This window comes from Thalia democratica, chromosome 3, assembly GCF_965202585.1.
Source record: "Thalia democratica chromosome 3, ktThaDemo2.hap1.1, whole genome shotgun sequence".
Taxonomy (NCBI): Eukaryota; Metazoa; Chordata; class Thaliacea; order Salpida; family Salpidae; genus Thalia; species Thalia democratica.
In genome coordinates this window covers 86928065-86952966 of record NC_139167.1, presented here as the reverse complement: position 1 = coordinate 86952966, position 24902 = coordinate 86928065, and the positions used below count along the sequence as shown (strand labels likewise).

The window sequence follows — 24902 nt, the reverse complement described above, 5'->3', positions numbered from 1 at the left end:
TTTATTAGTGATTTTCCTCATTTACTTTGTAGAAAATCAGTTATTCTTAATTCTTCGATTATACTTTCTCCGCTGTTATTCTTTGGCAAGAAAACCACCTGATGTAATAAATATAATAAATAATCAAAAACTAGCGTTTTAGTTTATCGTTACATTTTATACTCTGTTTTTAATAGTTACTTTTATTTTATTTGTATCAGGAAAATGTGTTTTTTATATACAAGCTTCTTTAAAGTATTTATTAAGTTTTTAGAGCTTATTTCGTATTATACTTTTTTGAAAGACAATTTTTCTAAAACCAAACTGTAAACTTAAATGATAAGTTTTCAACCAATAACATAATTATGATTTTAGTTAGTTTTGTTATTAAAATAAATAAATAAATAAGTAAAAGAAGTATATGCGATCAACATGCTATTATAAAGCTAAACATCAAAAAAACTCAAACGAATATAATTATAAAAAATGTATTTTAATGCCTTATTTATATAATAAGATTTGACACTACGTACACAATACTACGACTTTTAATGTATTATACGCAAATTTGACTATTACAAACCACAACTTATATATACAGAAAATCAAAAAAATCAAACCATATGTTTTTAACAAATTGTAAAAAAATAATACCTATTAATTTTTTTTACGTAGCTTACTTTTTGCAGATTTAAAGTATTCTTTTTCAAACTTTGTAGTATTGAGTAGATGAAATTTTACTGTTTTCAAGTTTTCGGTAATTATTCATCAAACTAATTGTAGTCATTTAATAACTTTCAGATATAAAATAAAGCTGATCTAAATTTTTTACAAAGTGATAAAAATCATAAATTTATTTTTTTCAATCATAATAATACATTTTTCAAATATATTTTAACTATTTAAACATTGTTTTTTGTTTCTGTTATTAAAAACAAGATACCAGTACTTAACTTGTTGAAAAAAACGTAAAAGTGCTTGTGTGTGAATTTTTTTTTACGTTTAAGAAAAGCTTGTTTTGTAACTTTATTTGGAAGAGGCAAACAAACTTCGGATCAGACATTAATATTTTAAACAAACATTTGAATATGTAATTTGTTCAGTTTTTTTTTCTATGTTTAAGTCGTAAATTTTACGTCAACAAAGTTTTAAAAAAGTTTAAGTTGTTTTTTTATGTAAGTAAAAAATAATATTAGATTTAGATTCTACATAAACGAAAAAAAAAATTATAATAAGTTTTTATTGCAACCATAAACCAAAAAGTGATTCATTAAAAAAAGAAAATAAAATCAAAAGTACACAAAAAGTAATAATTATGAAATAAAACTTAAAGTTATCCTAAATTTATAAATGAAAAAAAAAAAAAAACTTGCGAAACAATGATAATTTTAAGTTTTTATTTAATAATTATAATTTTTAGTGTACTTTTGGTATAAATACTAAAACTTGCTATATAAATAGCATAACATTTACTTACAAAAAAAGTTTTATGATAAGTACAACTGAAAACTTTAAACTAAGTATAAGCAATTATTACGTTAAGTATAAGTATCAAAAACTTAACAAAAATCTACATTTTAAGTACAATCCCAATGAATTAAAAAACAATTGAATCTGAAAAATATAAAACGACGAATTATAAATTAAACTCAAAACTCTAAATATGAAGTAAGAATAAAAGTAATCTATTTTTCGATACAAATTCTTTAAGATTTAAAAAAATACAAATATTTTAATTACCTTATATGTGATAATAAAGCTTACTAAAGGTTTTAAAAACTACAATGACAAATTTTTAAATCAACTTAAATTAACAAAGACATAGTTTCTTGAACTTTGATAAATATTTTTTAATAAAAATTGTACAGTCTATGTTTTTGATCAAAACATATCTGTATTGATAAAACGATTTTAAAGTATTAAGTTTAAGTTAATTATTACATCAATGTTAGTTGAATATTACATCAAATAGCACTTAAATTTCAAACAAACTTATATTCATAGTATTTACCCGAAAAAAAGTCCCGCGTGAATGTACCATAACAAATTTTAGAATTGTTTGCTTGAATTATTGCTGTTGTTGTGTTTGCTTTTAGTTTGATATACGTTTTAATTTGAAAATACACGTAAAACAAAAAAATATTTTCAATGTGCGATTTGAATTGATAAAAATACCAAAAGTTTTCTAAAGCTAATACATTAAGCTTTGGTATGCTTTTTGTGATAAAGCTGCTGTAGTTATATCACAAAACAAATAACCTCTTGCTTAAATCTTAAAGACATTAAGTAAAAAAAATTAACGTTCTCTTTAGAACTTTCGCTACAACTTACTTTTAGTTTTAGTTTTTCAAGTCGCTTATATTTTCAAATTTTATAGAAAAATCTTATACAGAGCTTTTAGCACGAAAATGTATACAAAGTTAAGTAAAGTTTTAGTTGTTGGTTAAGCTATATAAATTTCTTTATACATTAAAAGTTTTATATTTGTCATCAGTTAAAAATAAAATTAATAAAACTGTATAGAATTATTATACTTGATTGGATTATTAAAAAATGTTTTAGTTTTAGCCACTTGTGTTTTCATGTGTTTTCGCTTTAAAGGTTTAAGCGAAAACTAAAATTGGTTTAATTTAAGTAAAAAAAATATTAGCAGATTTTAACAAACAAATTTTGTAAGTATTTTCTCAATGAAGTTTAGAGTATCATAAATTTCGACACTTTAATAAAATTCAACTTTAAAAACATATAAACGTTAAAACTTCTTAGTCAACTGCTTGTGTTTTTAAACGTCAAACTAACTTTTCATTATTTTATAGGAGGTTAGTAGATTATAAATTTTTAATTTAAGAAGTAAAAAAAAACTATGAAAACGTTATAAAACTATAGAAAAGTATAAAAAGTTATTAAACTATTATTACTGTTGGTGCACGTTATGTGTTTTCTAACCAAAAACAACTTTATTCATTTTTTAAGCGATGCTTTTATTTTTTTGTAACTTATTTGTAAAATTTTGTTAGGCCTATATATATATATTTTTATTTACTATGTTACAACCTACAGAATTAAAAGTGAAACAAAATTTGTTGTTAAATAATAGTGCTTTCTTTAATGACAAAGAAGCTATTATTGTAGTTACATTTATTAAATATATCGGTAATATTTTTATCGACCTATTTTTTTTCGTACAAAACTTTTAGTCGAAGTATTTTAAGGATATATCTTTAAAATCGGCCATGTAACGTTTATTTAATATTCAACGCTTTTGAAGTTTCTTTTTAACACAAGTTATTACAAAAATGTTTAAGGTATAAAATAAAGTTTATATTTTAATTTATGCTTTTACTTCTATATAAGAATTTTTTTTTATCTTACTAAGCTCTGTAACGTTACTAATTGCACAAAAAAAAGACTTAACTAAAAGGCTAAGTAGTACTCTTGTATAACTTGTAGCAAAACTTTCTATAAAAAATATATGATATTCAAGTTTTTATTAAAAAATTTAAACTTGCTGTTTCTAAAAAACAGTAACTCATATCTATATAAGAACTTTGCGTAATCACCCTATAAAAATATAAACTACTTCAATTAAAAATCTAACTAAAGCTTTAAAGAACCAGACTAAAGCTATCATTCAGAAATAAAGCACAAACTAAATGCTAAATTTTTAGAAAAGCTAATAGTATTTTAAAAAGTTGTAAACCATCACTTTATATAGTAAAACAATACAACTTAAAATTGTTTGTAGAAAAAAGGAAATTAAAGGAACTAATTTTTAATTTAAAGTTATAATAACAGCGTTGTAAACAATTAGGTAAACTATAATACCTAATGAGTAAATATAAAAATAATTCAGTATCCGAACTACTTAGTATTTAAATCATAACTTTTTTCCTGTCTTTAGTATATAAAAAGTTTAAACTATAATAATAAAAAATTTTAGAATGTCAACTTATATACAAATTACAAAAGGACTAAAGAAAAAAGCAACGGAAGAATATAAAACAGTTAACTTTATGGTCTAATAAACTTTATATATTTAATTGATTTTTAAAGTTTCACATGACCAGTTTAGCTATTTTGTTTAAAACCTCAAATGTTCGAATTTTTATATGTTTTAAACATTGAATAAGTTCATTAACTCCTAAATATAAAGCGTAAATCAAACAAAATTAATCACACAATACAATTGTTTATTTGAAACACGAGAAACTTACTGAGTTAATTGTTAAAAGTGTATGACCGTAATACGTCACAGTCTAGATAAAATAACAGTGAAATAGATAGCTTCAGGTTAATGAGAAACAGAACATTTTCTGAATGCTTTCAACATTTACTACTTTAAAGTTTATACTTATAAGCTTTTATTCGACTTTAATATCAATATAAGTCAAAATACCATTTAAACCAGAGTTTCCCAAAGTGGAAACTATGGTTATTATCTTACCATTAAATAAAACTAACTTGATTTACAGTCATTACAACTGCAGTTGTCTTAACAAAAACAACAACAATTCATTTGTTACACAGACCTTTGTTTTATATTTGTTGATATTTTAGTAACATTTTATTCTTCTAAACAAAAAGTATATATTTACTTACCTAAAAATATTTATTGTAAACACAAATGAAACCATTTAAAACTATTACAAACAAACATTAAATAATTCTATGCTTATTTATTAAGCGTAAAACAAAAAAAGTATTCTTAAAGACGTGTTTAATAGATATTCTGTTTTAATATATTTTAACTTTTAAACTAGTCCAGTAGTATAACAGTAAAGTTAAATTTAAAACTTTAGTAGCCCTTATTGAATTGAGTTACAAATATGTATAAATTTAAGATAATTTAGTAAAAATTAAATTTATATATTATAATAGTATTTAAAATAGATTAATCATTATGAAAAATTGTTTTGTTATTAGCCCTACGTTTTTAACACGTTTATATTTCAAAATATAATTTTCTAGCAAACAAAAGTAAATTGTATTTGTTAATTACAGGTACTTAGTTTATTTCTAAAACCAAAATTTATGTAATGCTATTCTTTTTTATTCATTTCATTGAAAAGCTAACTTCAAAACTGATGATTCTTCCAAGTAAATCTTTCTGATTTTTAGATATCTTTTACGTGTTGGAATTGAGAAATTCTTAAGTCAAGGCTTTCGTCTTACACTTATACTAAACAGTTTAGATCTAAAACTATTATAGAGTTGGTTTGAAAAAAAATACGAGTTTTGTTTTAATTTTTTTTTTATAAAAAACTTTAATGTAATTTAGTTAATTTCGTTGTACGTTTTTTTTTATCGCAACAAGAATAATACGTATAAATAAATCAATTTGTTACACGTAATATACAATTTATTGCTCTTTTATATAACAGGTTAAGAAAAATATTTTGAAAAAATTAACTGTCTTGTGTACTGTATGTTATCAAATTAAGATAGTATGTAACAAAAACCTGTGAAAAAACTTAAAATTTTTTTTTAAACTTTCACTTTTATTTTTCTAAAATAGAAATGTTTATAAAAAACTCAAGGTCAAAAAATTAGTTATCTGCAATATAAACCAAACCCACAACATTCATTTGTAAGCAAACTGATATATTTGTTTATATGTTTAACTTAATCAATTTAAGACAAAATCAATTTAACTTAAAAATGTGATAGAATAAATAAAAATGTATGTAATTTTAACTTTTAACACGGAATTTCATTCACTTCATATTTTCTTTTCAAGCTTTAAAATTACACATATAACTTCGTTACTTAACAAACATCTAAAACTAAATGCTCACATACTACTACTAAAAAGAATTTATATTTTCTTTCTATGTTAAAAACAAGCATAAGGAAAATAAACATTGGACTTTAGTTTGATAGCAATCTAAACATTTTAATTTCTTAATCGTTAGGCAATAATTGAAATAATTTTGAAACTTTCCTTTAAACTAATTTTCACAGTATAACTGTAATAAACCTAAGTTTAGTATTTGTTAAATGCTATAAAGTATTATTTAGTTTGAGTATTTATTTGCACTAGTGCTGGAGATTAGGTAATTTAGCTAATAAATAAGCCAATTAATATACTGTATTTCTCAACAATGATTTTATGTTTATTTTAACTTTATATCTATTAATACAATGAAAGTTTTGCTTAAAGAAAACTTTTTGTGAGTCAGGTATTTCTTCTAAAATTCTTTATGTAGACTAAAAGTGTCGTAAAAAATAATTTTACGTTAATTACTATACTATAGGTTTTCAATGTACAATGAATAATTTTTAAATATTATTAAATACTTTTTGTGGATTTTTTTTTGATAAACTAAAAACTAAAGTGTTACATAACTTAATTTTTTTTCTGGAACCAAAGTCTAAGTTGAAATGTTAGTTACAAATATTTTTCTTTTTATTTCTATTTTAGAAAGAAAATCAATGTATTCATATAAAAAATTGTAAAAGTGTAACGGTTTTTTAAGAGAAATCAACAAAAAACGTTTTATGAGGTTAAAAATAACGATAGACAAAAATTATCTAATGAATTGTTTCAAAAACACGCAAGCACACAAAGTAAATACAATAAAATTTTTATTCTGAATTGATTTCAGCATGACAAAAAGTAATTAAACAATTTCTCTTAATTGAACACATATAAAACTCGAAGTTCAAACATTGAAAAAGTAAACCAAGTGTTTAATGTTAACTACATTGTTTATTACAGTCACAAGGTTTATACTTAAATACTCGTAAATAATTAAACAACTTTAAACTTATTTAACTTTACACTACTAACGTGTAATTAAAGATAGTCCTGTACAAAATTTATAAAATAAATTTACTTTACGTTGACAAAAATTGTAAAGTTTACATGGTCAGTAGTTTAAATTAATAAATGATTAATTTACTTAGCCGTCAAAACACACTGAAAACTTCTATCAACTAAAAGATTAATATTTTAGTTACTTTAACTTGTTCAACTTAGAAACAACACTTCTTACTAACTGGAACTTACTCATATTGAAAAACAAATCATTTAAATTGTTTAAATACTGGTTATTTTTAAGCTGATACTATATGAAGAAAATGTTCATATTAAACTTCTTATTAAACTTGAAAACTTTTTTTGTTTTTATAACGAGGCTTGTTTTATTTGCGTTAGATAAACATAAGGAGTTATTTTATGTTTTTTTTAAGCTTTACATTATGCAATTCAAAATCTAGTTCCGTATGTTTGATTTTAAAATAACTTTTGTTTTTAGTTAAACAAGTCTTGGTTAAAAACTTTTTGCATACTAAAGCAACAGTTTTAATAAAACTGTACAAGATTTTATTGCTAAAATAATTAAAAGTAGTAATTTAAATTATTTTACCACTATAAGCAGTAAAATCTTATACAGTTTTTTAAAAATTAATAGTAAAATTGTCTTTACTTGTGTTTTTGTTTAATACATTAAAAAATTTGTGCAAAGTTTAAAAAAAACCTTAAAAATGTTATTACAAAAGTGTTTAATTATGCAGGTCTTTTTTTCTTTTGAAGTATTAAATTGATAAAAAACTTACTTTTACTATCCTTATAGTTTTAAAATAATGTTGTTATATTAAGTTATTTAGACAAAGTTTCCAAATTGTTTTTAAACAGCTTTAAAAAATATACAAAGTAAATTGTTTTTATCTCTTTGTAGACTTTGTTGAAGTTATTTTAATTTATTCTATTTCATGTTAATATAAACTTCTTTTTTTGATTTCATTAGTACTTAAATTAAACATGTATCTGTAAGAAACAAAACACACTTTAACTAATTGTTTTTTAGAGTTTAAGCAAACAACTAACACTTTTAATTTTTTATTAGATGTCACATTTTAATACTATTTTTTAATCAGAGAGTTAATACGACTTTACGGTCTATGAACTTTGAAATAATATGTTAAACATCAACTAATTTAATTACTATGTCTTTTTATTACAACACTTAAGTTAAACCGTTTAAAATATCAACATTTATTTTAGTATACTTTAAAATTGTAAAGTCATATAAATATCAATCAGAAATTTAAGCCAAAACGTGTTTTTGGGTTTTATAGTGGAATCAAAAACATTACTATACTTAAAACATAAAAAAAGTTTTAAGAGTATGAAACTTATCCTAGAGATATTACTTAAAATTTATTTTATAGTGTATAATTTTAAGTATACTGTTGTTGCATATTACAAATAAAATATATAAAGGTATAATTTTTATAATTTTATCAAATACCAACTAAAGCTGCTTAGAAGTGAACGTAAAAAGTTGTTGTAAAGGCAACAAAAACCAAAAAGCAGATTTCAGGTTAACCCCCTTTAAAGTTTTCCCTCTATAAATCATACAGTTTGAACAATTGAAAACTACGCAATAGAAAGTTTTTGTTATTCAAGCGCACAACCTTTATGGTTTTTCTCGGTCGACCTGTTGTGAAAGTTTTAAAATTAGTAGTTTAAAGGTTTTTAATAGAAAAGTGAAATTTTAAGTGGTTTTGTGAATGATTTATGTATAAAACTTGCTTAAATTTTATGAAAATATTTTTTTACTGCTTTTAATTGGTTTTAACAAATAAAAGTTTTAAAGTTAAAAGGTATAATACTTAAAAATAAGTTTTTTGTTTAATCAACTTTAAAAGACTTCATTAAACTGTGTTATCCCAATAATGAACTTTAAACTTTTTTTAAATTCGTTAAATTTATCATTATACTTGTAAGTTTTTATAGAACTTTTCACTTTTACTTTAGTATATTTATAATGTAAGACACATTTTATACAAGTTGATAAAATAAGTTATAGTATTATTATAAATTTTAACGTAAAAAGATCATAGCATGTATACTTAAAAAATAGCTTTAAGTATTAAACTTTCAGTATGAATATAGTTTAATGCTTGGAAAATAACTTGAGTTGTTTGTACTTCATTTATAAAAGTATACGGAACCTATAATGTAATTTCAAACAGTTAAAATATAAAAAAAATGCAAAAATATTAACATATAAAATCAATAAACGATAACTAATAAAAGACGATAGAAGTTGAAAATATTCTATATAGTAGTAATAGTTTAAAAAAAATTATTAATATACTAAGCTATTTATTTTATTATCATTTTAATTTTAGTATCTAGTTTTATGTCGTTTGTAACTTTTGTACTTTTAAACAATTCAATATTAGTGAAACTATATATTTTCTATTGAGTTTATTTTTATTTCTCATAGGTTGGTTTTAATTTAAAGTAGCATAAAATAAGCTAATTTATTTTATCAAATGTTTATATATTTTTTAAACAATAGCTTTTCATATAGAAAGCTCAATCACCTAAGTTACTTCTTGTACTTTTTGTAAACTTTGTTTCTTTTAAAGCTATAGATTTTTTTATTTAATATTAGGATATGAGTTTTATACATACAGTAATAACTTCAAGCATATATATATGTATAGAGATATACAATATAATAAAAATTTAAATTCACGTGGATAAATATTTTGACAAAAAACTCGTTAACTTTATAAACTGTTAGAATTACTGATGATCGGAAAGTGTTTACAGTGAAAAATACAAGGTCATAAAAAAACTGACTTTATAATGTAATGAAAAGTTGTAAGCTTTATAAAATGTTTTTAGTGCTTTTTAGTACTAAAACAGTTTTTTGTTTGAAACTAACTGAAAATAAAACAGCATGTTATTATATATATTGTCATACACTTTTGTTGTTGTACCAATACATTTTTGTCAGAATTCACTGTTAAAAAGCTAAATTATGCAAAAGATGATTTCGAAAATTAAGTTACTGTACGGATCAAAAAAACTGAAATTAGGCTTTTAAAACAGAAAAAAAAAGGTTTTGTATAAATTGCTTTGTTTTGTTAAAGTGTTTGATTATTGTTGCGTGTAGTTTTTAATAGTTTTTGATAGTTTCCTTATTTTTTAGAATATACTAAGAACCGTTAAAATATGTTTTTAAGATACTATAAAAAAGGCAAAAAAAAACTTTAAATACTTGTCATCTGTTAAATCAATCTGATTAAAACTCCATAAGTTTACATCAGAACTCAATATTTCGCAGTAAAAGTTTTGTTTAATTTGAAAATTTAACGCTTCTTTTACCGTTAACTACTATTTTGTTACGTTGAAGTTTTATAAAACTACCTATTAAACATAATAAAATTGTTTTCGTACGTCTAAAAATGTTGTTGTGTTATTTTAAAATTCAATAAGATTTGCATATTTTAAAAGATTATATTCAACTAGATGTTATTAAAGTCTTTATCGAATGAAAACACTTTACTTTTATAATACTTTGGTTATCGTAAAATCATTTGAAATGTGGAAGAAAATTTAAGTTTTATATCGAAAATTTTTTTCATTAACCTTTATCGTGATTACTAAAACCTTTTTATATACAAACCATGGTGAAATTGAATTAAATATCTTTCTTATGAAGACTTCCAAAACTAGTTTATTCAATGTATATGAATTATTATAGTTGATTTATGTTATTTTGTACCATTAAAATAAAATTTAAGTTGTTAATGAAAGTAAATATAACTTATAACAGTTAAAACTTGGTCATAGTACTAAAAACGCGGTCATAGCTTACAGACAAACATATGTTTTGTATGAATGTAGCTAATATAAGTTACTACTTGTTAAAATATTTCCATATTTTATTCAATAATAAGACTACTAGAATTTTACATTGGTTATACACTTTACGAATGAAAAAACTACATAAACATAATATTTAGCACCAATAAAAAATAAATATACAAAATTCTAATTTTATACTAAGTTTTACATGTTTACTTAAAAATACGTCATTGTCTATCAAAAACAAGATAAGGAAACATAAATTACGTCAATAAAAGTTTGGAAATCGAACATTGAACTTGGAGCTACATTATTTTCTAACCAGTCAAGTACATTAGAATTTTAAATAACAAGTTTTCATTTTATTTTTAAAACTGTTTAAATTTCGTAAAGTAAATACTAATATTAGCCTAAATCCAAACAGTTATTATATTGTTTTAAGACTATCAACATAATAAGTTTTTTATAGTGTTGACTTGTAAATAAATTTAAAGCTTTAAAAAAAACTATTTTTGTAAACCATGCAAACTCAAAAAAAAAAAAAAAAAAAGATAATTGTTTTATTTGTTAAGTTAGTGAATATCATTTTAATTCAAAATTAAACTTTGTTTAAACGTTTTAAACTATTTGTATAAGAATAGGTAACTAATAATCCGCTATCGTTTTTTTAATAAACTTTAGCAAATATAATAAAAATGAGATTTTAATAACAAACACTTTAAAACGTGGTCATAACTTGATTTTTGAACAGAGAAGGGCTTTAAAAAGACCTTTTCAAGTAATATTGCTCTTAAAGAATTGTAAACAAAGTTGCACGACCCATACATGTCTATTTTTTGTAAATCTTACTTTTGACTAAAAAATATAGAAACTTTCCTTAAGCTAGTTAGTACTGCTATTTTTTTGTTGTTGTTTTATGTTTAAAAAACAATATAATTCTGCAGTAACTCAACAAAAAAAACAAAGTTTGTTATTCATTTCTTTTAATAAAAATATGTTTTCAACCATTCTTGTTTACTGATTAATTTTATTTATTTAATATTTTTAAGTAGGTATAGAAAACCTTAAAAACTAATTTTGTTAAAGCGTTTTTATGACGAAACATCTAATTACTATTTAGTTGTTATAAAAAAGTTGAATATTTTGGTACTTCAGCACAAACATTGTTTAGGTTAAGCTAATCAACTACTTGTCTTGTGTTACTAAACTATTTTTATAAATTTTTGTTCAACTTAGATTCTGCATTTTTATATAATTAACTTGTAACAAACGGTGAACTAAATTTTTATAAAAATTTTGTTGGATCAAACTGAAGTGTAAACAAAACCGTATAACTATTTTATAAGAAGATAAAAAAGTTTAAAAAAATATTTTTAAACAGTGGAGTATGTTCAAGTAAATATTAAACAATAAAACTTCATAGGTTAAATGTTAAAAGCAACGACACAAAAAGGTTTCAAGTTGTTTTACAAACAAGTGAGCAAATAAAACAAACATAATAAACTTTCTTATTTTGCTGATAATAATTGCAGCATAACAGCTTTTACTGCAATTATTAATAACAGCATAAAAGACAGTTGCAATATTTAAAACTTACAAAACTGAGAGTTCAAGTTTTCAATAGAGCAGATAAATAAAACTTATATTCAAATATTAAATAAACTATTTAGCTCGAACTTTGGTGCTTTTAAATGATCTCATATAAATTTTTGTAACATTTAAACTTTGTAAACTTAATGCTAGTGAACTGTTTAAATAAATAGTAATTACTACTGTTTTTCTTATAAAACGTTTTTAAACAAATTACAAACAAACTCGCAATTATCTAGCGTTTTTGGAATATTTCTATAATTTATACCAGAACAATAAAAATAAATTTACGGTTAAATAGATTAAAAAGAGTTCATCAAACCGTTAAATACAAAACAAATTAAAGTTTAACATAAAAAAGTTAATTTACTCTTCAAGATAGTTTTTATATTACAAACAAACATTTGTTTTGTTGTACAGTTTTGCTAATATAATTTTAGAAATGTACCTAGTTGTTATAATTTTATGTAAGTTAAAATGAAGTTAGGAGATTTGAAATTTTAATTTCAATAATAACACAAAATGCGAAACACTTATGAAGTAAAGCTTTAAAGACTAAATAAAACACAAAAGTAGTTTTTATTTTCTAGTATTTTTTGTAAAGTTTTCAAATCTACTCCCACATTTAAAAATATAAAACGCCTAAAAAGTTTTAAATTGTGAGTAAAACAACAACTAAGTTGTTTGAAAGCTAAAGGTATTATTTTTTAAAGCAAACACATTTAGCTATAATGTTGTTTTTTATCTTTGGCAACTTAATTTTAGTTAAGTAACAAAAATTACCAAGAAAAATCCCCTAAAATGTTTGCTTCGTAACTATTTACACAAATGATTTGACAGTTGTAATAACAATGCGTTCTTTATTGAGGTTTTTCAGTTGAAGGTATTATAAACATGTTTCATTCATATTAAGAGTGGTTTTTGTTTATCTAGGATATATTTTTTTTAAATTAACTCCGAGTTTACCTTAAAAATTATTAGTTATTTGTATATTGTTAATTTTATCTCAAAGCTAAAAAAATATTCTGTATTGATTTTGTAAGTAACGATTACTTCATAAATTATTGAAACTCTATAAAAAGTATTAACAAAACTATTCAAATTGTTGTTTTAAGTTTTTATTTAATTCATGTTTATATTTTTCACAGCAAATAAAAACAGTATTTTTTTTTAGTAACATTGTAATGTTAAAAGTCCGCGGTGAATATAAAAAATTATAAACGTATTTATATTTTTCTCTTCAGTTTGAACACAGAAAAAAGAAACTGAGAAAAAAAGTCGATGTAAACAGAACTGTAGATCTAAAAACAATAAATAATGTTTATGTATTGTGATCTAAAAAGTTAGTGGGTTAAAATTGCTTTCAACTTTGGCACACATATAAATTTTGAAGTTATATTTATACTTAAAAAAGAACATGTGATGATGTTAGCAAATTAATTGAATATAAATAAATTTAAAGTCAATACATAAAAAACGTTTGTAATCAATCTAAAACTTGTTGATATACGATTAAATATGTATAAATACGTATATAAGCTTGAAGTAGAAGTATAAAAATAAAGTTTGTGTGAACAACTTAAAGATATTCTTAATATAAATAAAAACATTTAAACTATCAGTAAAGCTTTCTTGTTATTAACTTCAGTTTTTGTAATTATTTTAATTTTGTATAAGAATAAATTGATGTAAACTGTTTACATACGTGCTTTTTGAAGTTGATTTTCAACTAGTTTTGTTTATGTAACTTTTAAAGTACAAAAAAATTTGCAACCCGTTTTCTACTTGTTGTAAAATGCATTTGTTGTTAGTTGCAGAAAAAGTACTAATAGAAAAAATATTTCTATTAGTCTCATAAGTTATAACTACTGTTTAGTAGAGTATAAAAACTTTCAGCACGTTTTAACTTTTGCAGAATGTTTTCAATTGTTGCATTACTATCATATGCTTTATTTTCGCTAACCTTGTAATTTTAACATAAAATAAATTGTTTAAATAAAAACCGACAAAAACAAATTTCAATTAAATTATAGTTTTAAATTTACAATAAAGTAAGTTTGTAGTAAACTAAATTTTATATGTTGAATATATCGATGTTTTTGATGAAAAATAGCGTTTTAATAGGCATTCATTTTCCATAAAATAAGTTATATATTTTATAATGAATCCATGTTTAGATAATAAGATAAATTACTCAAAACTTTGTATTTTAGTAACAAAAAAAAGTTCAAAAAGACTATTATTACAACTATTACTCTTATTTTTGATTTATTAGAAACTCTACTAAAACTTGTCTAAAAAATAGACTAACTTTTAAATTAGTTAATTCGATTTGTTCAAATTTTTAGCTATAATACTAAGTTTGTCAATTATTTATTCTTATAATAATCAAAATTATGCAAATTCATTTCTAATTAAAAAATAAAAATACTATGAATTTTAAAAGTTAGGTTTGTTGTTGATTTTTGAAATAAAATAATATATTATAAAGTTATTACTTTTTTAGTTATAAATAAAATGATTATTGTAGAGCAAACTAAATATAACTTACAAAAAGTGATACTTTTTTTTTGTCACTAAGAATTTGGAAATCAAACACTGAATTTTGTATCTATAGCAACATTACAACTTAACAGTGAAATACATTAACATTTAAAATAAAACTTAATTATTTGTTTAATTTAAAACAGTTTAAACTTTATAACTTATACTTTTCTATTAGGTTAGTTTCTAGAAGTTATTACTTTGTTACATGATTACAGCTTAATAATTTATTATTAAGTATAATTTTATAGAATTCTAAAATTCAAAAAAAAAAAGATTTTGTAAACTTAGCGAAATATAGGTAAGTAAAAAAGATATGCTTATTTTTACTTTGTATGTCGTCTTATATTTTTAGTTTTACATTCAAACTAAAACGTTGTTTAAATTCTGTGTTAATCACTTTCATATTTTTAGCTTGTTATATATTTTGGCTCATATTTATAAACTTGAGCAAATCAAATCAAAATAAGAACAGTCATAAATTTCTTAGAGTTATACATTTCCAAAACTTTTCTTTTTTAAATCTAACTTTCAGAATGGGAATCTAAAAACATTTCTTAAGCTCGTTAGTATTACTATTCCTTTGCTGCTGTTTCTTGTTTACAAAAAGATATATAAAATTAAATATGATTTCTGCAGCAATTATTAAAGAGAAATAAAGTAAGATTTTAACAATACGTTTTTTTTCATCTGTTGATCAATTAGTTTTGTGTTTTTAAGTAAGAATAGTAATTACTAAATATTTTTTTCTAACCGTTTATATAACGAAACGAAACTTTTGATTACAGTTTTGTTATATTAAATTAATTGATTAAAATTCAATTCAACATAAAATGTTATTTAGATTCAATAAATGAGTTACCTATCTTGTCTTACTAAATTATTATTTTGTTATTTTTTTAACTAAGATTCTGATTTTTTAATCTAACTGGTTTTGAACGTTGAACTAAAACTTAAAAAAAAAAATTTCATAATAAAACCAAAATGTAAATAAACTTTTATAACTATTTTCTTAAATAAAAAACGTATTTTTTTCATGTATGAAAGACTTTTGAGTTAAAATTAATTTATGAAACTTTATGGTTATAAATGTTAAAAGCAACGATACACTTTACAAAAAAATTTCAAATGTTTTATAAACAAGAAATAAAACAAAACAAACATAATAAATTTTATTGCTTTTCAGATTTCAATTGCAGAATTGTAGCTGCTATTGCAGAAATCACGTTAATTTCAGCACTTATAAAACTGAGATTTCAAGCTTTCAATAAAACAAGCTAGCAAACTAACATTTAATAATTTCGAACTTTGTTTTTTTTTGCTCGTTTATAAAGTTTTGGTAACTTTTAAACTTTGTAAGTTTAATGCTAGCAAACTATTTTTAGAGATACTTATGATTACAGTTTTTGTTATTAGATTCTTTTCAAACTAACTTAAAACACACGCTAAACTATCTGCTAAATGGTTTACTATTTTATCACTAAATTTTATATAGTTAATTATTAATCTGCTGAGTTGACAAAACACACTGAAGAATTTTCTATAACAGGTTTTATTTATTTAAGTAGATAACACTAACTAAAATTAAAACACTCAGTCTTAATTTAGATAAAAAAAATATACTTGTTACACCGTTTTATGTAATTAAATACAAGCAGTTGTTTAAACGTGTCGACATTTGAAAATTCTAAAATTTATCTCAGTAAAGGTTACTGATAAAATAACTATTTTTCTTTAATAAAAAATAATAAGAAGTATATATAAGAAGCTTAAGTTTGTTATTTAAATAGGGTCAAAATTAAAAAGATATTCTTAAAGGAAATAAGAATATATCAATTTTAAAACTCTGTCGTTGAAAAGAACTTGAACTTAATAAAACAAAAGTAAAAAAAAAACTAGTTTTACTACTATCCGGTTTTCTAAAAAAGACGTTTTATTCTTTATCAAATTATTAATTTCTCTTACATGTATCTAGTTTTAATGAAATAAAGTTACGCTACTTGAAAAGAGACTTTCAGAGACAATAAAAAAATAAAAGATCAAATGTTTGCATTATTTTTAGCGAAAAAGCGTAATTAGTTAACTAATAAGTAATAAGTTAACGTAAGATATACTATTTACAAACAAGTTAACGGTTCAATCAATTTCAAAACGTTTCATTAAACTGTTTTATCCGATTGATTTTTAACCGTTTTTTAAAGTTTTTGACTTCTTCATTTTAATTTAAAGCTTTTGTAGAACTTTTAATGCTTACATTAGTATAATTGTCAAGTAAAACTATTGTTTATAGAGCTTATATGTTTTACTATTAAAAGTTTTTTGTACACCAGGTCCTAAATGCTAATATTTTGAGTGTTTTATCATTCGATAAGCAATATGTATTATAATTTTTTCCTCAATAACTAAACGTTTATGAATCTAAACATTTTCAGTTTCGTCTTTTAATTCATGTTTTGTTCTAAATTTTCTGCGTCAATAAGTGGAATAGCTTAAAAAACCTGCAAACAATTTGAATTTATCAAAACAGACTTATTTTTTATATAGCTTTCACATTTTCAAAAATATATACTCTTATCTCTTACCTATGTTTCCAAAAAAAAGTTACAGAAAAAAGTTTTAATAACTTAAACTATAATAAACATGAAAAAACTATATTTTATTCTTTCAAGACTTTATTATGCAAACTAAGTTCCGGTCAAAGCCCTCGTCAGTGTTTACAAAAAAATATTATTCATAAAAAAAAAATTAAACATGATATATAGATGAGATATATGAAAAAACTGTACTAAAATTAATCTTGATTTGATGTAAATTACTATTTCTAATTACTATTGTAAATTAGAATAGGCGCGGCACTTTTGATCTTTCCGCATCATCGGTTTTCGTTAATTAACTTCCCATCCGTCAAAGCGCGTTCCATGATTTTTTTATTTAATTTAATTATTTTCCACAATTAGAAAAAAAGGAATGTATTTTTAAGTTAACAGCACGCTTTTTGTTTTATATTTTTATAAATTGAGTTTTATAACTGTTTGTAGTATCTAGAAATAAATTCAGTAAGAAGTTGCTAACGCCTGGTAAAAAATACGAGTTTTGTGTAAACTAAAAGAGTTTTATCATTTTTACGTGATTTTTGTTGAACAAGTTTTAGTATTTAAAGAATATATACGTTTATTGTTTAATGAAAACATTTTGTCAAAGAATTTAACTAACTTTGATTTAATTTTCATTTAAATGTTTTTATTTTTTAGTGAAGACAACAGTTATATTTAACAAGTGCATAAGTTTTAGTAAAAGCATAAATATGTTTTTAGTAGAATTGTTTATGGTTAATTTAATTTTAAACAATTGTAAATGTTATAAAATTATTTAAAAAGTAGAATTTAAAAAACTTTTACATAATTTCTATTGACTTAGTTTATTGTTTAGTTTACTGGTACGAAAAATAATTGTAAAAATTAAACAGTTTAAAACATAAAAAAAAGATCGACAGTTTATTGTAAGTGTTTTATATCTAATTTTAGTTTAAAAAACTATAACCAATTCGATACAACAAAAAAATATTTATGTTTATTAGTTTTTTCTTCTCTTGTTTTTAAATTTTACTTAAAGTGTATAAATATTATACCTAAAAAAAAAATCAAATATGATGAACATAACATATCAGTTGTATTTTCAAAGAAGGTGTTATTTGAAAACAAACACTAAAAAATGAGATAACTATCTTTTTTTGTTTTTGTTTTTGTGTGTTATAACCTACAAATAAAGCCTTAGTTTTTGTTATTATTAGCTTTTTTGACCCAAAAATAACCGAAAAATCTTTATTTTAAGACTTTTATTTATCTTATATAATTTTTGTGCATGTAAAATAATTTCCATGCACACTAGTGTTCACAGCTGCAAACTATGACGACTACTTAAACTTTTAACAAGTGCATACAGTTTAGTAAAATATAAAGCAATTTCTGATAGAATTGTTTGTGGTTGTTTCAACTTCATACAATTCTTTATCTTTTAAAATTGTTTACGAATAGAATTATATGAATTTTAACGTGATTTTTATTGAATTTGCATCAATTTTTACTTTACTGTTACGGATTTTAGTTTTAAATAAAAACTAAATGTCGAATTAAAATACTAATATAAATTTAGTTTGTATAACTAAGTTATTTTAAATATTTTCAGTGTCTTGACATACAAATATCTTCTTAGTTTGTCTTATTATCAGCTTTTTCCAGTAAAAAATCTACAAAAACATGTCATTTAGAAACATTTATTAACCTGTATAGTTTTATGCACACAAAAATAATTCCTATGCACACTAGTCAGCATAGGTGCACCATGTGAAAATGTAATATTAAAAAAGTGTTTAAATTCTAATGAAAATATAATTTCTGATAGAACTGTTTATGGTTATTTTAAATTCAAACAATCTAAGTGTTTTAAAAATGTTTCACGAATAAATCAACAACAAATAAAAAAGTAGAATTTGTATTTTCAAAAACTTTTAATGATTCTCCACAAGTATAGCTAACATACGTTAACCGGTATTGTTAGTTTCACCTCAGTTTAAAATAAAACTTTAACAATAAAATATTTTTGCACAAATGTATATTTTACTTACAGCTTTTTCTAACTAATATTTTTTTAATGCTTTAGTTAAAATAATTAATGCGTTTAGATTAGTTTCGAAAGTACTTTGACGTATTTTATACATCTATTCAAGTTAGCTTTGATGATTCTAAGAATCTTAAATAACTTTTTACTTAAATTTTGAATTTATAAACTTACTAATTATCAGTCAATTCAACTAATTGAATAAAACTAGTTGGTTCACATAATTCAAATGATAAACAAAAGATTATCAATTAATTAAAATACAATTAACACCTAAAAAATTCGTTTCCATTTAGTTTTTCTCTGTTAAAATACTAAATAACTACATGATTAACTCACTTTTTATAAAATTATTAAATAAAGTTGAAATGTAAAAAAATCGTTTAAACAAAAGTTTTTCTTTTTAGATTTTTACAATAAAGGCGTTGAAGAGTATGTAACTGGCAAGCAAATTTTTTTTCAGTTTTCCAAACATAATTAATTAATTTAAACTTAATTAACCACCAAAAAAACTCGTTTCCCAGAAATTCTCTATAAAGAAATTCTAAAAAAACTGTTTTCCTAAATTAAATATTCTGAAATTAAATAAAAATGTTTTATGTAACAAACGCGTTTATACAAAACTTTCTTTATAAAAAATTTTAGTTACTGTTTGTTTATATCACTTTCTACGAAATCAATTAAAAAAGTTATTGTGTAAAAGAATATATTTTTACAGATTTTTTTTTAAATTTAGTTTTCATCCATGGACCTTTTTATTCGCATTGAAGAGTATGTAGCTGGGAAGCGTAGAATGGTTTGCGAAGAGTTTGAAGTATTCGTAATGAGCGCGCTTTTAAACACGAAATTTCACCGATTTCACGAGAAAGATTTGATTAACATTTACCGCAATGCTTGCGAGAAAGCGTGCAGTAGGTTAATTATAATGTTGAAAAGTATATTAGTTTAAATTTCGAGTTAAATAAGTATAAAGTTAGTTTTAGTGTTAATACATTTAATGGTCAGATAGTAAAGTCTTATTTAGCTAAACTGTTAATTAATTATTATTTAATTTATAAAGTAACTATTTTTAGCTAGACTTTTCAAATTCATTGTATGTAACTAAAATTACTCCATAATAATAATCGTTTTTAGAAATATTATTCTGAGGATGCGCTAAACGAAATTAACTAATAAATTTTTTTTCGAAAATGAATGAGTTATGTTAAAATTTTTTAGTTTAAACTAGTACCAAAACCAAACTATTCAAAGGTTAATTAAAATGTTAAAAAATATATTAGTTTAAACTTTGAGTAAAATAAATATAAAGTTAGTTTTAGTGTTTACAAATCTAGTGGTCAGATAATAACGTTTTATTTAGCTAGGCTGTTATCTACTCTAACTTAGAAACTTTGCTTTAAAGCAATTACCTTATGTTTTTTAAACGACTTTTAATTTTATAACTAAAAGCATTGTATTACAAAGGAGTTAACGTTTTATAAACAGTTCTTTTATGTAGATTAAGTACTTTTTTAAGGTTTTAATCATTCACCAATTAAAAAGTTTGCAGCAGGCTAAAAGAGATTATATAATTTTAATTTTATTATTATTTTTTTTTTAGCAGGTTCAAAGAAGACTGCAGAGTGTTCAAGGAAAGCTTGCCGAGTTTGAAAAGCTTCGTAAATTCAATTGAAAAGAGAGATTTGAAGAAAATAGAAGATTTCAAGCATTACAAATTATCGTTGGTCTTGAACAGTAGTGACTATCAGAAGTATGGATACGTCACTAAAACTTTGTTGCGAAACTTTTGCGTGCAGAGCTTGGATACAAACGTTTAGTTGTAAAATTTGTTTTAGAAAACTTTTGTATGTTTTATTGTTAAAAAGGAAAAACTAGCTTGAAAACGTTTTTAAACTATGTTTTTTTTTTATAAAACTTTATCTTTTTTATTTTTTATTGTTGTTACTATTACTGTTACCCCTCACACTTACCCTCGGTCGGTAACTCTCTTTTAAATTAATTTGTCATTCTGTTTTATTTCTATTTATTTATTTTTTATTTGTTTATTAATTTTTTAAATTTTTTTTCTGTTTATTAAATTATATTAGGTTTATTTTTATTTTTTACTGTCACTGTTACCCCTGTCCTTTACCCATGGTCGGTAACTTATTATTATATATTTTTTTCATTTTTTATTAATTAATTGTTTTTTTTTGTTTTTGGTTTTTTTAATTCTGTTCCTCTTATGCAAAAGTGACCCCTCGTGCAAAAGTGTCTTCGTGCATGTTTAATCATTTTTCTCAAAACATTGCCTTACGTTGTAAAGTTAAAATGAAAAAAGAAAGATTTTATACATAAAAAACTAAAAACAAAGTACTAATAAAAATTAGGAATTTACTAGGGCTAACAACAAAAAGCATATTTAATGATATTTAAATAAATTACACAGTCAAACAATTTACCTAAAGACCGAATTAAGATAAAAATCTAATTATATTTTTGTAAACAAGCTAATACCAAACGTAAACAATTGTTTTAAAATTTGATTTAAAAAAGTAAAGCTACGGTTTTTCTAACGTTGTGAAGTAAAAAGAATATGTGACCTGGTCAATAGTTTCTTAAGATATAAATGAAACCCTTTGAATTGTAAAATTGTTTAAATATAGTTTTTAAAAACACTTTTGATTGACTAATTTCAAAAAAAAAAAATCCGTTATCAAGCTGTAAAACTTTTTTAATTATATATTTTTTTAGATTATACATTTTTACCCAAAAAAACTTACAAAACTATCAAAAATTTTTTAAAAATATGATATTAAGTTTACTTGGTACCAAAAAACTAACAAATATATATGACTCTTGGTAAAATACTTTAAAAGAATCCATACTCAATCAATTTTTTATTCTAGTTTTTTCTATTTAGAAACTAGTCAAAACACGGCCATGGTTACTAATATATTTCTAAGTATCTATAAACTACATCCAACTGTTTTATTTTTATTACATTAATTCCGGATTTTTTTTTACAGGGGTCGCACAGGAAACAGGAAACCAGTGAAAACACGGCTCCGGATAAATCACTGAAACGTTATAGCGAGGATTATGTGTAGAGAACTTGAAGTTAAATATTTTTTTTTTCAATCTAGTTTATTTTTTTCTTACTTAACAATTATACTAGACAATGTATATTATCGCACTTTAATATTGTCATAATTTACTTATAAAAAATATTAAAAAATTATTAAAACAAAAAATATAGAGTTAAAGCGTGTAGAGTTTGGAGTCAAACGTTTTAATTTGAAACCTGTTTTTTTCAACCTTTAAAATTTACCTTCAAAGTTTTTATTTTTTACTTATTAAATTATCACAAGACTTTGTATACTATCCCACTTAAAAATATTATAAAATGTTATCAAAAAAACGGTGACATTACTAAAACATTATTGTGATCTTTTGCGAGCAGAACTTGTAGTCAAACATTCCATAGTAAAATCTGTTTTATTATTTATATTACTTACGATTAGTTTTCTTTCCTATTTTTATTGTTTGTTTGTTTGTTTTGCTCAAGCTTAAGACTTTAACCTATTTAAGTTATTTTTTGTCAGCTTGTAATATAATGGAGTCTATCGTTTAATTTTAAAATCTGTTTGTGTTAGAATATATTTACTAAAAAAAAATCATTGAAATTTTTGTTTAAATTGGTAATATTGTTTTTTTAATAAAGGAAATGTCTCTTGCTTTGTGTTTTTGTGTAAAGAATTGAGACCGGTGTTTTCAATGACTTAAAATTTTTTATACTTAAAATCCATTTTGTTATAGAAAACGTAATTTTTTGTACTTTAAAAAATTTTAGATAAAAATTTTACAGTATTTAGCTTTTACTTTACTCACCTTCAATATTTTTTGTTCTATTTTAATGTAATTTGTGTGCCTAATTCCAAAAAAAACTAGTATTCACTTTCAAATTGTTTTTGTAATTAAAAAACTAAATATCTGTTGTATGTTTTAAATGTTACAGATTACTTCATATAAAATCAAGAAAATTTCAACTTTAAAACTAATTGTCATTTTTTATTTACTTAAGAAACAGAAATAATAATGATTTATTAAATAATTTGTAATAATTTTTGAAATAATTGCTTTAAATAATAACTCGATTTCAATAAAGTTGTTAACCTTGAGTGACTACTATTACAATATCTTGACAAACTTATTTTGTTGTACTCACTTAAAGTTTAGAATAACTAATAAGTCAATCTTTAAATGTAAAACGTATTATTTTTTGTACCAAAGTTTCATAAAAAAATATAAATGTTATAAAATAACTATATAAAAATTAAATAGAAATTTTCTTTATTGTAAGGTTTCTGTTTCTACTACAAAGTAATTAACCTTTAAGTTATTTATAAATTTGGTTTACAGCTTTAAAGGCTCTCGATTTTAAAGATATTGAAAAAGTTTAAGTTAAAAGTATAACTGCTTCTAAATCCTTAAAAAGTTTAGAAAAGAAGTTTAGTAAATATATTTTACTTAAATATTAATTATTTTTAATGCATTGTGTATAAATCATTATCTTAGAGTAGACCGAGATTAAATTAGAACAATATATTTATTTTATTTAAACTAAAATTTAGCACGCATAACAAACATATAACGTTTGCTTTAAAATTAAATTAGTACTGTATAGATATTCTAAGGTTTTCCAAACTTTTAAAGTTTACTACACTTGAAGAAAAACTTGTTTTATTGTTTTATATGTAAGCAACATTTAGTTCAACTTAGTTAATTATTATTTTTATAAAAGTTCTTAACTGTATGTGAACACTTAGCTAAGCTGTTTTTCACAGTCTGATTATTAACTAACAACATAAAAGCACTAAAAAATGTTTATTTTATCATTTTTTTAAAAGACCTATATACATTGAAATTCATTAGAAAACTTTTGTTTTATTAACCGAATAGTTTAGATACAGTGAAATAGTTTTAATAAGAGTATTTTTAATCAAGAAAAGCTCCATTAGTAGTTTTTTCGTTTAACAATCTAAAGCGAGATAAACCAAATAAAAAGTAATTTGTGAGAACAAAAAAAATATAAAAGTGACACACTAGCTTGTAAATAAATTTACTTATAACTAGTTTTTCTAAATGGAAACATATTAATTTATTATTTTACATATATTAAAGGATAGTCAAGTTAAACTTTAATAAAATTAACAAAAAAAAAATACTCAACACAAATTTTATACTATTAATATATTTTGTTTGTAGATAAGAAATAGTTGATTTTTTTTTAAACACTTGCTTTCTTGAAGTATGTCACTTATACATGCTGAGGTATAAAAATTATATTTACTAAAATTAATATACAAACTAATAGTCTAACGCAGATTTTAATGAGCATCAAACTAGTGTTTGCGAGTCAAAGTACTTAAAACAAAAAAAAATTTTGACAAAATGTTATACAGATACTCAAACGTGCAATAAAATAAAATAGAAGCACAATTTATTTACGAGAAATCTATAAAATTTTTATTAAAAAAAGCTTACAATTTATTGCTTGGTGAGCCGCAATTTGCCGACTCCT

At 22.2% G+C, this 24902-nt stretch overlaps 1 protein-coding gene across 1 annotated transcript; it reads left to right on the top strand.

Moving 5' to 3' along the window:
* The first annotated feature begins 20084 nt into the window (after positions 1-20084).
* On the top strand, positions 20085-21156 carry LOC145832641 (uncharacterized). The gene is made up of 2 exons (XM_082939941.1): positions 20085-20254; positions 20943-21156. The coding sequence occupies exons 1-2, from the start codon at positions 20085-20087 to the stop codon at positions 21154-21156; spliced, it is 384 nt and encodes a 127-aa protein (XP_082796067.1).
* The last annotated feature ends 3746 nt before the right edge of the window (positions 21157-24902 follow it).